The sequence below is a fragment of the Acanthochromis polyacanthus genome, chromosome 7, assembly GCF_021347895.1.
Source record: "Acanthochromis polyacanthus isolate Apoly-LR-REF ecotype Palm Island chromosome 7, KAUST_Apoly_ChrSc, whole genome shotgun sequence".
Taxonomy (NCBI): Eukaryota; Metazoa; Chordata; class Actinopteri; family Pomacentridae; genus Acanthochromis; species Acanthochromis polyacanthus.
The window spans coordinates 37572880-37589218 of record NC_067119.1 but is presented as its reverse complement, the minus strand read 5'-3'; the positions used below and the strand labels follow the sequence as shown (position 1 = coordinate 37589218).

Below are 16339 nucleotides of genomic sequence, written 5' to 3'. Positions count from 1 at the left end.
GGCTCATCCTTAATAATAACAGCCAAAACCAGTACCCCACCTCCACCTTGCTGGCATCTGACTCGAAGCGGAGCTCTGTGCCCATTAGTAATCTGGCCACAGGCCCATACATCTGGTCAATCAAGAGTTACTCTAATTCTATGCATTCATAAAGCCTTTGAAAAATCTCACAGTACTCTCTGATACACTGATGCTCCCTTTCATTGAAACATTTCAACTGTAGTTTGGATGAGAGGGTGTTCAGCTCCACCAAAGGTATCTTAGAAATTCACTCCAGAGCTTCATAGAACGAGTTCCACCTGGTTGTGCAAGGTACTTGTAGCTTCTTTGCAATAATGTCATCCACAAGCTCAGTGGCCACTGTGGTACGACTGGCCTTGTTCCACAGCCCTGCACATTTTGTGGTGGCACTTCTGTAAATGGCTTTCGTTTCAGGTTTTGACAGCAGCCACTTATCCACATCAGTGCAAGAAATGAGGTTCAATGTGTGTGACATACATCTCTGATGTGGAGGTAAAGAAATCACATCATCAGCATCATTAGCACCGTTCAGCAGCACATCCCCAATGGAAAAAAAGGTACCTCATCCTCCCCATCTTCAGAGTCGTCCGACTCAGGTGGTGGCTGGTACACTTGAAAGGCCTTGACAAAATTGGAACCATTGTCTGTTACAGTTGCTGTGATTTTGAAGGATAGGCCATGGGATGAGTTTATGTTGTCCAGCTCACTTGCAACACTGTCATATGTATTTCGGCCCTTAAATCTCCTGCATGCCAACGCTGCTTTCTCACGTTTCATGTTGTGTGGATTTATCCAATGTGCGGTTACGCCAAGAAAACTTTTAGTATGCACAGTCTAAATGTCTGCTGTTGTGGAGACATGTTCTAACTCATCAAAAGTCTTTTTGAGCTCTGACTCCATGTTAGCATATTCTTGGTCCAGGTAACGGGAAAACGTCTTTCTGCATGGTGATGGCGCAGCACGGTCTCTCCATCGCACAGGTATTTTGCTAACCAGTTCTCTGAAAGCAGGGGACTCAACCGTTGAGATAGGTTGCATGTCTTCCACAACATACCTGGCAATCAGTCTGTTTAGCTCTGTCTGCGTTATAGACTGCGCCACCGGCTTTGTAAAATCAAGTTTTCGTTGTTTCACTGGAGTGGCTCCTCCTTTAGCGTCAGCGGAGCTAACAGCAGCATTACCTGTGTTACCTTCAGGGTCTTTTTCAACTAGCTTGGTAGAGGCGTGTTGTTTCAGAAGATGTTTCATCAGATTAGAATTGCTAGTCCTTGATGTGAATAGAGTTTTCGAACCTCCACGTAGATTACAGGTCACCACAATATTCCTCTTGTCTTTTACCGTCAGAAAGGAAAAATAATGTCCATATTTCCATGAGAGAAATCCCATGCCTTGACTGTCGTCGACTGCCGCCATTGTTGTTTTCACGCATTCACTTACACGTCGCTGCGTCATGTATGCTTCACGTCTGCCACGGAAATTGTAGTTCTAAATTATGTACGTGAAGTAATGAGCCTGTTAAAAACGCAGTAACGATAAACGCGTTACTGATTTTGACAAAGTAATTAGTTACAGTACTCGTTACCGCAAAAGTAATGTAGTTATTGTAACGCGTTATTTAATAACGCGTTAGTCCCAACACTGCTTTTAAACATATATCTATGTGTCAAAATAGATATTTCAAAGTCAAGTCAAAGTCAGCTGACATTAAAATGGTTGTGTGGCAGAGCCAGTGAACTAAGTGTACCGGGTGAAGGCGCAGCCAATGCGCAGATCCAGCTCCTGACGTGCATCTACTGACAGGGCTTCATTCCTGTTGGGCTCTCCGAGGTGGTTCATTGCTTTCCAGATATCAGTGTCAGTAATAGAGCTGAATTTGGCACGGTAAATGCTCCGCTCCCTGGCACACCCTTTGTTCATCACTGGCTGGATGGCATCCAGCACCTGGGAGGTAAGAGAAACTGTCTGGAGCATGTTTGCAGATACAGTAACCACTTTCTATATGATCTAAGATTTTACAGGTTGCAAATGCTTAACTGCATGGTTCTCTATCGGCTTCTTGATTATTAAACCTAAATACACCCTTCAGCTGAGTGTGGTCAGGTGTGGTGTCATGTAATGTTAAGTAGCACTGTGCAGTTGTGGTCAAAAGTTTACATACACTTGTAAAGAACATAATGTCATGGCTCTCCTGAGTTTCCAGTTATTTCTACAACTCTGATTTTTCTCTGATAGAGTGATTGGAACAGATACTCTTTGTCACAAAAAACATTCATAAAGTTTGGTTCTTTTATGACTTTATAATGGGTTAACAGAAAAAATGACCAAATCTGCTGGGTCAAAAATATACATACAGCAATGCTAATATTTGGTTACATGTCCCTTGGTCATTTTAACTTCAATTAGGTGCTTTTGGTAGCCATCCACAAGCTTCTAGCAAGCTTCTGGTTGAATCTTTGACCGCTCCTCTTGACAGAATTGGTGTAGTTCAGTTAAATTTGCTGGCTTTATGACATGGACTTGTTTCTTCAGCATTTGCCACATGTTCTCAATGGACTTTGGTAAGGCCATTCTAAAACCTTAATTCTAGCCTGATTTAGCCATTCCATTACCACTTTTGGTGTGTGTTTGGGGTCATTGTCCTGTTGGAACATCCAACTGTGGCCAAGACCCAACCTTCGGGCTGATCATTTTAGGTTATCTTGAAGAATTTGAAGGTAATCCTCCTTCTTCATTATCCCATTTACTCTCTGTAAAGCACCAGTTCCACGGGCAGCAAAACAACTCCACAGCATAATACTGTCACCACCGTGCTTGAGGGTAGGCATGGCGTTCTTGGGGTCAAAGGCCTCACCTTTTCTCCTCCTAACATATTGCTCGGCATTGTGACCAAACAGCTCGATTTTTGTTTTGTCTAACCGCAGAACTTTCCTCCAGAAGGTCTTATCTTTACCTCAGCCAAGGAGGTTATGTGACACCCGGCGTTTGTGTGTCTGTCCGTCTGTCTGTCCTTTAGCAAGATAACTCAAAAACGGCTGGGCAGATTCACATGAAATTTTGAGGGGATGTAGACTATGGTAAGAGGAAGAGCTGATTTAATTTTGGTGGCAATCCAGAAAGGATCCTGGATTCTGGATCACTTTGAATTTTTTAGTATTGTAGCGGCCGTGGGGGCCACTGTGACTGTGTTCCGGATAGGGGGGCCGCTAGGCATCATGGGGGGAATTATGTGTTCTTTGGGAATTGTTTTACGGGGTTGTTTGTTTGTTCCAGATGTTCTTTAATTACTGGTTGCACTTAGTTCAGTTCTGCGTTCTGAGTTCGTTTGTGTGTTTGTTGTTTTCATGTGTACCGTAGCTCAGGGGGTTACAAGAGGAGTGACCTCGGCCTGCGAGCCGATACGTTGTGAGTTCTGGAGTGCTTATTGTGGTAGAGACAATAAAGCCTGGTGTGCTAACTGTAAGATCCTTCGTCATTCCTGCCTTAAGTCGCCGCTCAGTGCTACAGTATGTTTTAGTATGTGGTCCAAAATATGACAAAAACATCATAGGTTAGTATGTCGGATACCAAAATTAATATCCGGATACTGCCGTAGCTAACGAATATTCGGATATTCGGGATATTCTGGTCCTGCCCTACTGTGAACCCATAATAAAGTCATAAAAGAACCAAACTTCATGAATTTTTTTGTGACAAAGAAGTATCTGTTCCAATCACTCTATCAGAGAAAAATCAGAGTTGTATAAATAACTGGAAACTCAAGAGAGCCATGACATTATGTTCTTTACAAGTGTATGTAAACTTCTGACCACAACTGTATTAGCTCCACATAGTGTAGAAAAAGCATGCTGCCATTACTAGTGGGTAGTGCTAACAAGTACATGTTTATGAGGTAATGATATGCAGCATTGTGAAATTAAAAATGTCATGATTTGAAATGGAATGACCCAAATGTAGCCTGCACAAGACAACCATATTTCTAACTGAGGTGGTAGCAAAGTAAAAAGATGTAGAACATATACCTAATCTGTGGCACAGATTAGATGTCAGTATCCAGATATGGATCTTATGGTAATAAGTGTAAATGGACCCGAATTACCTCAAAACAGATGTTCTCGCCTTCTTTATCACAGTCCAACCACAAAACCACATAGTCACACCCTCTGGCTTCAACCTGACATGACACCAGAAAATTGGATTGAGTAACAAAGACAAAAGGCATGAGACTAGTCGTATAAAATGTCAAAATCGCCAATGTCCTGTTAAAGCTAATCACTGTGTTAACCTACCTGGAGAAATTTGACCATGTTGAGTTTGGAGTTGGCCTCTTTTTTTCTGTAGGAGCTTTACTGAAGAGTTCCGCAGGGTCCACCTTGTCCCAGTTGTTGTATTTCCCTTTAAAAAGAAAGAAAACGTAGTCAGAGAAATGCAAATCAATGGAGGTTGATCAAACCTTGAAAGTTGGTACTACTAAATCCTACAGGTGTCCCAACTTTTCTTGATTACTGACAATCCACTCTGTCTGCTTAAAAGCAGTGTTGGAACACATCGTGGCACCATACCCTCCAGAGCATTATTTGAAGAGTATTGTACTGCAGAATGTAGTATGTTGCCATAAAATTGCAAGGGAAAGGCAATTAGAGACAGAACATCATAACACTTAAAAATGTAGGTCTTTCCTACAGAGAAAGTGCGAAGAAAGGTGTCACTGAGTGCAGTTCCTTCACGATCAAAAGGCACTCAGAAACTGGGGGAAACTGACAGGCAGAGGTCTGAAAGACCCAAAGCCAGAACAAATCCTACAAATGTCCCATTTTTTCTTGATTACTTACAACCCCTCTGTCTGCATAAAAGTAGTGTTGGAACACAGTGTGGCACCATACCCATGAGAGTAATATTTGAACAGCATTTATTGCAGAGAGGAGTATATTGCTATAAAAATGATGAGGAAAAGGCAATTAACAATAGAAGAGAGACAGAACAGAATATTTAAAAATGTAGGTCTTTCCTACAGAGAAATTGCGCAGAAAGTCAAAGTGTCAGTGAGTGCAGTTTTCTTCAACATCAAAAGGCACTCAGAAACTGGGGGAAACTCTGACAGGAAGAGATCTGGAAGATCCAAAGACACAACATAATCAGAAGGAAAGTTTCTGAGTCAACAGCTTGTGCCTCAAAGGACACCAGCGTAACAGTGGTCATAGTAAGCAAGTCTCTGTTTCAACAGTGACGGTTTCGAGTTGCAGGCTTAATAGGTTTTGCAGAAAGAAAGCCATTGCTAAGACATCAGAATAATAAAAAGCCACTTGCCTGGGGAATGAAACTCTGCTAATGGACTACTGAGACGGGAAGAAGGCATTATGGACTGATCAATCAAAATTTGAAATGTTTGGTTCTATCATGCAGGATTTTTGGACGCTGTCCAGTAGGCAAAAGGACGGTTCCTCAGTGTGAGACATCAACAGTCAAACATGGAGGAGGAAGTGTGATGGTTTGGGGCTGTTTTGCTGGATCAGTGACTTGTACAAAGTTAGAGATACCATGAACCAAAACGGTCACCACAGCATTCTGCAGCACCATGCAATAACCTCTAGTATGTTCCTACTTGGTCAGGGGTTCACCTTACAGATAGATAACCCAAAACATAAATCTGAACTATGCCAGAACTACCTCAGGAAAAACAAACAAGATGGCAAGCTTGAAAACATGGCGTGGCTAGCACAGTCTCCAGACGTAAACCTCATGGAACTGGTTTGGGATGAACTGGACAGAAGAGTGAAAGCAAAACAACCTACAAGTGCCACAAATTTATGGGAATTTTTGCAACAAAGTGGAAAGAATTTTATGAAGAATATTTTATTTCCATTGCGGAAAGAATGCCACGAGTGTGTTCAGCTGTTAAATATGCCAAAAGGTGGCTACTTTGATGAGTTGAAAGTTTTGAATACTGGTACATTTTGGTTTCTAAACTGAATTTCTTTCAACTACATTTGTTAATTTGTCTGATGCATTCATTTCAGAGTACAATGAGACATTAAAATGTATAATTTCAAATAAAAAAAATGGAAAAATTGGAGTGTTCTAAAACTTTTGACCAGTGGTGTATATAAGAAACACAAAACTGTAAGCATATAAAAGGAAAAACAAGTTCTTTTGTGTCTCTTCTCCAAAGGATGCTGCCATCTTGGAGGACGAGAATTGGTGATATCACAGGATGGGTTAGCTTCGCTGGTTTAGAGACTAAGGATGACAATAGGTGTTCACATTGAAACGTGTTCAGTAAGAGACATTCAGAGAGGCATGACTTGGAATTTTATTACTGACAGTGATGATGTTCTGATCAAACATCAACATGTCTGTGACAGGTGTTAGTGAATACAGCTGTTTCTATTATGCGTTTAGAGCTGTTCAGTGCTGTTTTCCTGTGGCAGACTGATGCCCTTGTACAGCCATTTTCAGAGAATGTTGGACAGTCAATAGATCAATGTTACAACCAGTGAAGTTGAACACTGACAGGACAATGCCAGGTTTTAGTCTGTTGGTCCGATCAACAACTAGCCTGCTGGACTCCACTACCTTCTCCTCAAAGCAATCGTACTCCAGAAAGTGCTCACCACAAACCCTGAAGTCAAAGTCCATTACAGGCTCTTCCTCTTCAGTGCCACTAGCCAGCAAATCAGTACTGTTCTCCACTGAAGCAGCAGTTTACGAAAGTGGACTGTTTTGTCCATGGCTTTAACTCTATAAAATTAATTTTTACATCCAGGAGTAAGGCAGTAGTGGTCTCCCTTTAGACTTCTGATGATCTGTGGCTCCTCAGTATCCATCTTTCACTATCTGTATTTCACTGTCTGTCTTTAGCTGTCTTGTAGCTAAACCTGCAAAGGTAACCCATCCCGCAATGTCAATGTTGTTGTACTCCAAGACAGCCATTGACATTGCCCTTTGGAGAGACGACACACAATTATTTTCTTTTTCCTTTTATATGCTTACATTTTTGTGTTTGTTATATATCTTCTGAATAAAGTGGAAATACATGCAGTGAATTATGCTAACTTGAATGTATCTCATTTCTTCTTGAATGAATCAAAAAATGTGAAAGAACTAAAATGCATGATTGTGTGTGTGTGTGTGTGTGTGTGTGTGTGTGTGTGTGTGTGTGTGTGTGTGTGTGTGTGTGTGTGTGTGTGTGTGTGTGTGTGTGTGTGTGACAAAGACATGTATTTCAATGATTCTATCATAGAAAATTGGAGTCAGTGAAATTTAACCCTTTAAGCTTCAGTCAATCGCTAATATTGTATTTTTAAATTTAAAAAAATGACGAAAAATACAGGGAATATTGGACGCACATCGCGAGGTGCATTTCCTTGAAAACGACCGATTCGTGGATTTTATACCGACTTCAGGACATGTTTTGGACAAAATAGTTTACTGGCTTGTGTCGTCTGGATGTAAAAGGTTGGATTATGACCGTTTTTTGTGGAATCTTTTTTTCTGTGTGTAATAATGAACCCGGAAATGTGAGTTGCGCTGTGTGCGTTGAAGCCGTGTATAGAGAACGGATGGATGAATATTTGTTTTTGTCGAACAAATGTGTTTTTCTCACCCGCTGTGGTAATCACATCTGAAAGTGGTTTATACCGGCGGATTCATGAGAATCTAAGCTTTCCATCGGCGTATAGTATTTGTATAATCGTGTTTGCAGCCGTCGGACATTCTTGAAATTCCTATGCAAATTAGTAAGTGTACCGCTGGCGGTACACCTACGACGCACTGAAGCGTAAAGGGTTAAAGACTGACACTTTAGAAGTGTATATAAACTTGTATTTACAACTGTAAATGAGAAGGGAGAAACCCTGGGCTTTTTAAGCAAGCAAACACTTTCGATGAGAGTCAGAGAACTGTTGAGCAGGAACCTTAATATGGATGATACCCACCAATGAAATCCAGACTCATTACATGTCCACAAACTGAAGTCATCTTGAAGCGTACAGTTTGGCCCTCGAAGCTGCCAGTGTATTCGTAAACTGAACATGCTCCATTGAGTCCTTTGCGACTTGTACAATTTCCTAAAGGAGGAGAAGAAAGGATGAGGTATTAAAAAGTCAACATAGTCAGTAAGTTATTTACAGAGCTCTTATCATAGGGTTATTTCTACGTTGTAACGTCCAAGTTGAAATTAAAGATTAAATACAAATACATGGATATGAACAGAAGTGACAAACTGCAGATGCATTTTAGATTATTAAAACTCTTGAAAATATTCAAAACCACAAGGAGTGTATCCTGCTAACAATATGCTACTGATATATTAGTCTTATTTCTCTGCGCCATAAAGCTTCACTGTTGTCCAGATTTACTTTAAGTTCTTCAATTCATTATTTTTATATTTCTGAATTCTCCGCTGCAGTATTAAATTATACTCACAGTTTGCAAAATGGGATCCATTCTTTCCAAAACTGGAAAGAATTTGGGGATTTCCCAATATTTTGCTGCAGAGAAGTATAGTGTGTTTGTGATGTGTGGGGTTTGATGTCCACTGAATGCTGTGTGTAATTTGATGGAGTCATTCCACTGAGAGGATCTCCATCACAAATTAGTAGTTTGAATTAAAAAAAAAGCCTAGCAGCATTGTAAAGCAGCTGAGCAACAGTGTGGCTAATTGATGAATTTTGATCAGTATACACTTAAACAGGACAAAAACAATAGAGAATTGTTTTTGATGGGGTAAGACTTCAGTGTCCAGAGGTGCAAGGCTGACAGAGACCTATCCACAGGCTGAATCCTGAAACTGCAGCCAATGGTGCATCTATTAAATATTAACTTGAAGAGGTGAATATTTATGTAATAACTTATTCTATACTTTATAGGCAAGAATTACATATCTTGCAGGCAAGTAATATTTTTAATTACTTTGTAGAAATTAGTTTTCATTTTGATATGAAAGTCTTTTAAATATAAATTCTTGCTAAAAACATAATCTAAATTAAATGGACATAAGTCAATGATCAAAAGACATAAAAAGGAAGAACCTGAGGGGGTCAGTTGGAGTCCACATGTACGGGGCACAACTGATTTCTTCGACTTCCTTTAGTTATGTCCATAATTATGCTGCTATAGGCCTAGGCTGCTGGTTGATCTCTCTCAATGCACTGAGCCCTTCTCTCATTACCTATGTATTTACTATATATATACCATTATTGCATTGTGTCCTTTCTTCCAGTGTCTCTGGTCCCAGAGTTGGACGGGGAGCGGGAGGCAAGGCCCGCCTCAGGTGCGGAGCGGCGTGGCAGGCAGTGAACACCGCCGCTGCCACTGCAGCCGCGCACTGGGACATTGCAAAAGGTCTGCTCTTAGGGGGACAAAGGTGGGATGGGATGCTGTGCACTGTGAGATGCTGCTGCTGTCTTTTCTCCAGCCCATTGTGTCCTGGTGCGCATTTCGAAAAATCGACTCTGCACTGCCCTTACTATACTTGATTTGCATCTTACTTACCAGCTATATATGCAGTGTATTTAATGCCAGAGCCTTACACCATAATAGTAAACTTATGAATCAGTTTCAATGTTGGCTTGTACTTTGTATGTATCATCTGTTACTCTTATTATGCACATATGACAATGCATATTAAATGTTTCCTTGTCCCCCACCAAACCTATTCTCCTGTCCCTGTCCCTCTTAACCTGCCCAGTCAGTTGGATTCCCCCATATGAGCTGGATTCTGCTCAAGATTTCTTCCTGTCAAAAGGAAGTTTTTTCTTGCAAATGTCACCTTAGAGACTGGTCTGGGGGTTCAAGTTCAAACATTTGAGTTTCACTGTCTTGAGGCAATCTGAATTGTCATTGGCACAATATAAATAAAATTGAACTGAACTGAAAACTTCCAAGAAGGTTGAATATGTTTAATGGTACTTTAAAAATTTGAAGTGCAGTCCAGTAATGGATGCAGTTACTTGATACAAAAGACGTCATGCCCTGCAGAAGAATTTGGACTTAGGGTTAACAACATAAGGGATCTAACATCAATAAAAAATAAAAAAAATGTTTGTCTGTTAAGAGACTGTTAGGTGAGAGTAAAAACATATAGCTGATGAAGCAAAGCGCCTCATAATCCCAGATGAGAGCTGCCATTTTCACTGTGTTGAAGCTTAACAGCATGCAAGTCTTGACAAAGAAATGTGCATTTCCTCAATAGCTCGATGATCCTCAATGAAATCAGCTTTACTTAGCTTTCAGTTGTCCTTTATACATATAACACACAATACTTGTAACTTCATAGCATGTTCAAAACTGTACAGAATAATGACAAACTTTTATCCTTTTTGAAACTTAGTGTCCACTTGCTGATGAGTCAGACATGTAGATTTACAGGAGGTCAAAGTGATGGCAAGTAAGGGAGAACCATGAGATCTCTGAAAGCTGTGATGCTTTTTAGGTCAATGATGGAGTAATTAGAATCCTCCTATTGATTATTAGCACTCAATGCTACATGCTGACGTCCTTTCTGAATAAAAGGAGTCTCTCAAGGCTGAATGCTAATGACAGGAACATGGACACGAACTATTATAATGGTGACCAACATGTTCCCAACCCCATCCCGTGTATGCACTAAAGCCACTCCAGCCTCCTTCACGTGGACAATCCAATGCTAATAACTGGACCAATTCAGATACACAGGGGCTGACAGAAATCCAGACAAGAACAGGGCATATAAATAGAAGGTTCAGATACAAGTTGTAGATCGAGCTAAAGGGCATACTGGCAACCAAAGACAGCACGCATAAAGAAAACAACTAAATTGCAGCACCAATCAGCATCCCGAAGGCAAAAGATAAAGGCTTCCATCGCAGCAATATCCAGTCACTTCAAACATGGAACAGCTCCAGGTAAGAAACTTGCCTTTATGTTGGTGCTGATGATAACTGCTTGATAGCCACTGCATAAGATTCTATTGCCTTGTAGAGTAGCAAACTAGTTGATTAAAGGATAGGTTCACAGTTTTTCACCTTTTCTTTCATGCAATATGCACACACGAACATACACAGTAAAATAGTTACTGGTAGTTGTAATCATTATTTCATCTGCAGTCCTTGTACATTCCAGTGGAAAGCTAATATTCAACTTTAGTGAATTGACATACAGAGTCAACTCGACATCTTCTAAAGTTAATCATTTAAAACAAAGGACAGAATCTAATAGAAAACCTGATTGGCTGACTTTAATGTTAGTTAGTGACAAAATCACCAGAGTGATTTGCAGTTCATCTTTGGAAATCATGAATGCAAGTACCAAAGTTTACGGTAGTCCACCCATAGTTCTCATCTACAAATTACATCTTGCCATGTTGCATTAGAAAAGTCACAGTCATATTAATGATTCTGCATTGTCCTTTGGTGAGATCCTGTCATTGTTCAAGCTGGTTCACATGAATATGTTACTGTGGCACTTAAAGAAACTAAGACACCATTAATGTTGTAAATTCCACTTGTACTTTTCCAGTTAAGATAAGTCAAAAATCTGTGTCACTAACAGTGTGGCTCTGAATTTGACAACTTACATAAAAATAATTACATTTGCAATTAAAGTGGAAACAAACCAAAATAAATAATAAATAAGTCATATTTCTTTTCATTTTAGTCATCTTGTGCACTCAGAATATTATCTTATCTGCACAAGACAACAGCATGACGATTATCATTTGTGTAAACAAGACAGAAAAATATCTTTCAGGACTTACAGGGCTAAGTACTTTATGGATTAATGCAAGAATTTCATTCAAGGAATTTAAAGCACCTACTGTAGTAGGCATGAGTGGCTCGGTATATGGAGCATGTTCAGCATGAAGAGCATAAAGGATAGTGAACTATCTAACTCATGTATTTTTTTACTAACTTTCAAAGTTACACTGAGGCAAAACTTGGTCTGGACGTAACGATGATCTAATGACGAAGTGCTATCTGAGTGTTGGTACAGACACAAAACAAAACTGTTTCTAATACTTTACTTTGATGTATGATTAATATGAGCATGAACATAGTTTTCATCAAAACACTTTGTTAGTTTCTGAAAAAAGCCAAAGGGTAAATGCCCTTGAAACACATGAGGTAGTACAAGTATTGGAACAAAACATAGTCTAAAATTAGGAGCTATCTGATTAATGAGTAACAAGCCTGACCAAGAATTAGACGTGTCTTGACTGCACATGACCAACTCTAAAAATATTGGGAAACCTGGCAGAAATTAGTCAACACTGACAAAAATCGTGGTTATTCTCTGTCTAGCTGCTGCGCGTCTTTCTGCTGTGCCTGATAGCCCTCCACCGGTGCCTGGCCATGCCACTGGGCAGCCAGTGTGTGGAGGAATCTTTCTGCACATACAGTTTGCAGGATTACTACAGCCAACTGGTTAACCTGCCCAGCCGCATCAATGAGCGCAGCATTGCGACTTGGACCTATGTGTGAGTATAGATACTGAGTATCACTTGTCATTAAAGTTATCCTCAGGCAAAGAAATTGTTGGTAAAATTGCCACCATTTTCTAGAGCTTTATAGAACAATTAACTGAACAAGAGAAAAATAACCAATGTATGAATTGATGATTAAGTGAGGGACAGTCCTACAGTTATACAGTATATACCAGACATTGTCTACCACATTAACAGTGGAATGAAAGCCTGCCTCTGATCACTTTCAACTTTTCATCTCTCTCTAGGGAGAACATCGACTTAAACCGGGTTCCTCAGGTCATCCATGAGGCCAGCTGCCACACCAGTCACTCCTGTAGGGGACTTGACAATGCATATGGTCTAGAGACCATCCCTGTATCCCTGCGGATGCCTGTCCTTAAGAAAAACCCCAGCTGCTTCCCCACAGCCAGCTACTCACTGGAGTTTGAGTTCATCACTGTAGCATGTATATGTGCCATCTCTCGGCAAAACTGAACATAACTGACTGTACTAATGTCAATCCAGGACACTGGCAAACTAACAATATGTGGTTGTTTAGACAGAGCATGAGGTAGTGGCTACTGAGAAACGGTCCATTTCACTAATTGTTACTGTTTTCCAGTGGACTTTGAAAGTCTCACCATTATCAAAGCATACCATAATAATTAAAGACATTTGAGATTAAATGGCATCATTATTGTGTCCACATGGTAAATTGTGACAGGCCCATTGCCACATTTCTCCTTATTGTTTGAGGTCCATCCATAAAAGCTTAAACTTACAACTAGTAGTAGTACTATCCTACATAATTGGGGAGCAGTAACTACAAAAAATCTGAAAAGGCTCTCAAGTTTTCAGAACTGGGTGTACTATAATAAATTAACTGGATTGTGCACCTTCATTTTAGGACAAACTGTTTCATGCCCACCCATTTTCTAGTAATGATGATAAAATGGATTAATTTATAGCTGTATTTAAATATGTGATTTAACTAGCCTTGTTTTATCAAAACAAATCATGAAATCCATGGGCGTAGACTGTGGTTTTTGTGCATCCGGATATTAATTTTGAGATCCCCCATCCCCCATAAATAAAGTTACAACTTTATTTATGTGGTTCAACAATGTATTATGAAACATTTAAAATCTCAAAATTTACATTTCTACACTTAATCTACATGTCTGCTGGTCAAGACGTCGCAAGCATGATTTACATCGATTGTTTATGTTTTGCCAAAAGCTGTATACATCATTTATTATTAAATTCAAACAATCATCAAATGAGGACCTCTGTCTTAAATTAATCTGTGTAGATACTGCATTTCAGTTTGGCTAAATGCAACATTTTTAACAGAGCTTGGGCTAACTTTTGCTCACTTAAAGTGAACCGTAACTCGTCCCAACTGAGTTAATTGTCTCAAACAATTATTACGTCAACATATCTAAGTATTCAAACTAGGCTGTTGCCTGACACTGCACTCGAGGATTCTACCACAACGTTGAATTATAATTAATGACTCTCTTTGGCATACTACATAACTATGAAGTCGTACCTACCTTTGGAGAGTATTTTGGCAATCGACTGGGCCAAGGATGGTTTCTCGGCCACCATCAAAACAGTTCTCATTTTGAATGAAGTGCTAATAGACGTTTTATCAAACTCCCGTCGCGCAGCTCACTTACAGTACATGCAGGGTACAGCCTACTGCTGCTGTCTGACGATCCCAAAACGGATCGATAAGTCCCGGCAAGAAACAACTCACTATCAAAAAAATGAAGATTTTTTCAAATTAGTGTCTTCCTATGATGCTACATTACGAAGTACACGCTAACACGCGAATGACTTCCGGTACATCGTCATCGTCGCCGTCGCCTCCTCCTCCTCATAGATATGAAGAGTGGATGCGCCAGCGCGCTGTAGCACCCGGCTAATCGACGTGCCCACGTGGCGGCCATCTTGGAGGGGGCAAAGTTCCCATTCAAAGCAATGCATGCACATTGAAAATAAATCATAATTTGCTCATTTATCAATCGATTTTCGTGTGGTCTACTTTATTGTCAACATCAAAACTTTATAACTACTATTGGTAGTATTGGTGGTATTAATAGAAATGCGACTACTACTCTGCTTATCTGTCTGTCTTGTTGTAAAGTGTCTTTGAGTGTCCCAAAAAGCGCTTTATAAATTTGATGTATTATTATTATTATTATTATTATTATTACTACTACTACTACTAGTTGTAGCAGTAATACACCAACTACTGCTGCTGATACTGTCACTGCTACTAAAACTTGTAATACTAGTACACATGCTGATACTACTTCAACAACTCTAACAGCTACTTATACTACTACTACTGCTTGTACTTTTAGTATTACTACTACTGTTTTACGTATGTAAACTTTTGACCACGACTGTAGTCGTATCGGCAGACCTGTAGCCGTATGTTTTGGACACTCGGGTGAAGAGAGGAGCAGAGCTGTTAACTGGTGAGATGGATCCGATGACGGGGAAGACTGCCGGACAGACCTGATAAACCCAAACGTGTAGTGCGGGTGAACTGGGAATGTCTGGCGGAGGACTCTGTCCGTAGGGTTTTCAACTCCCACCTCCGGAAGAGTTTCTCCTGCATCCCAGGGGAGGTTAGGGACATGGATTCTGAGTGGTCCATGTTCAAAGCCTCCATTGCAGAAGCAGCTGCTAGGAGCTGTGGTCTGAAGGTCACTGGTGCCTGTCGCGGTGGCAATCCAAAGACCCGCTGGTGGACACCAGCGGTGAGGGAGGCCGTCAGGCTGAAAATGGAGGCTTTTCGGGCCTGGTTGGACCAGGGGTCTCCCGAAGCAGCTGACAGGTACCGGCTGGCCAAAAGCACAGCAGCTGTGGCAGTTGTGGAAGCTAAAACTCGGGTGTGGGAGGAGTTGGGGGAGGCCATGGAGAAGGACTTTCGGTCAGCCTCGGGGAAGTTCTCGCAAACCATTTGACGCCTCAGGAAGGGGAGGCAGGGCTTCGTGCTCAGACATTCAGAGGGAGCTCGGAGTAGAGCCTCTGCTCCTTCGCATCGAAAGGAGCCAGTTGAGGTGGTTTGGCAATCTGATTCAGATGCCTCCAGGGAGACTTCCTTTGGAGGTTTTCCTTGCACGTTCTTCTGGGAGGAGACCCCGGGGTAGACCCAGAACTCGCTGGAGGGATTATATATCTCGTCTGGCCTGGGAACGCCTCAGGATCCCCCAGGAAGAGCTGGAAAGCGTCGCTGGGGGGAGGGACATCTGGAACGACCTGCTTCGCCTGCTGCCTCCAGCAGACTTGATCTTCAGGGTCTTGATAATCAGCACTTTGGTCTGTGCTTGGATCTTTGGCATTGCTGTTGGGGTCAGGTTGGGCTTCATATGAAGGTCTTGTGTCTTGGGTTTCTTTTTATACACACCTGGGGATGTGTCAGTTACAGAATTTGTCACAGGTGAACTTCTAATCCGTGATTGGTTGAATCATTTAAAGACATGACAAGACTTTTGTCCTTGCAAAAACAGATGTCATGGGCTTTACCAAGACGTGAACATCAGGACACTTTATGACGGGTTCAATTTGCACCCAGTTATTAATGTGAAAGCCCTTGACATTAAAATGAACCATTTTTCGTGAGAACTGATTGATTAGAAATAAAGTTATATGCCATTTAAGTTTACTATATCCTTATGCGACAAGACTTTTGTCAGGGACTGTAAGACGAGCTCTTCTTAATGAAGTATTCGGCTTCGTCGGCGCAGTCAAAGGTGTGTGAGTGTTCCTTGTAGGTCACTATAACTTTCCATTTTTCAATCTTATTTCCTGTCTTTGCTATTTTATTAACATCCTTGCAGTATTCTGACTCACTGTGACTGG

At 40.9% G+C, this 16339-nt stretch overlaps 1 protein-coding gene across 1 annotated transcript in view; it reads right to left on the bottom strand.

Annotated features, from left to right (window-relative positions):
* The window catches only part of top3b (DNA topoisomerase III beta), a 46784-nt gene extending 32457 nt beyond the window's left edge, over positions 1–14327 (bottom strand). Inside the window, 6 exon segments of the mRNA XM_022206880.2 lie at positions 1766–1962; positions 4118–4192; positions 4308–4354; positions 4357–4413; positions 7953–8084; positions 14017–14327. Coding sequence (XP_022062572.2) covers positions 1766–1962; positions 4118–4192; positions 4308–4354; positions 4357–4413; positions 7953–8084; positions 14017–14086 — 578 coding nt within the window. The 5' untranslated portion in view covers positions 14087–14327.
* Positions 14328–16339: the final 2012 nt, after the last annotated feature.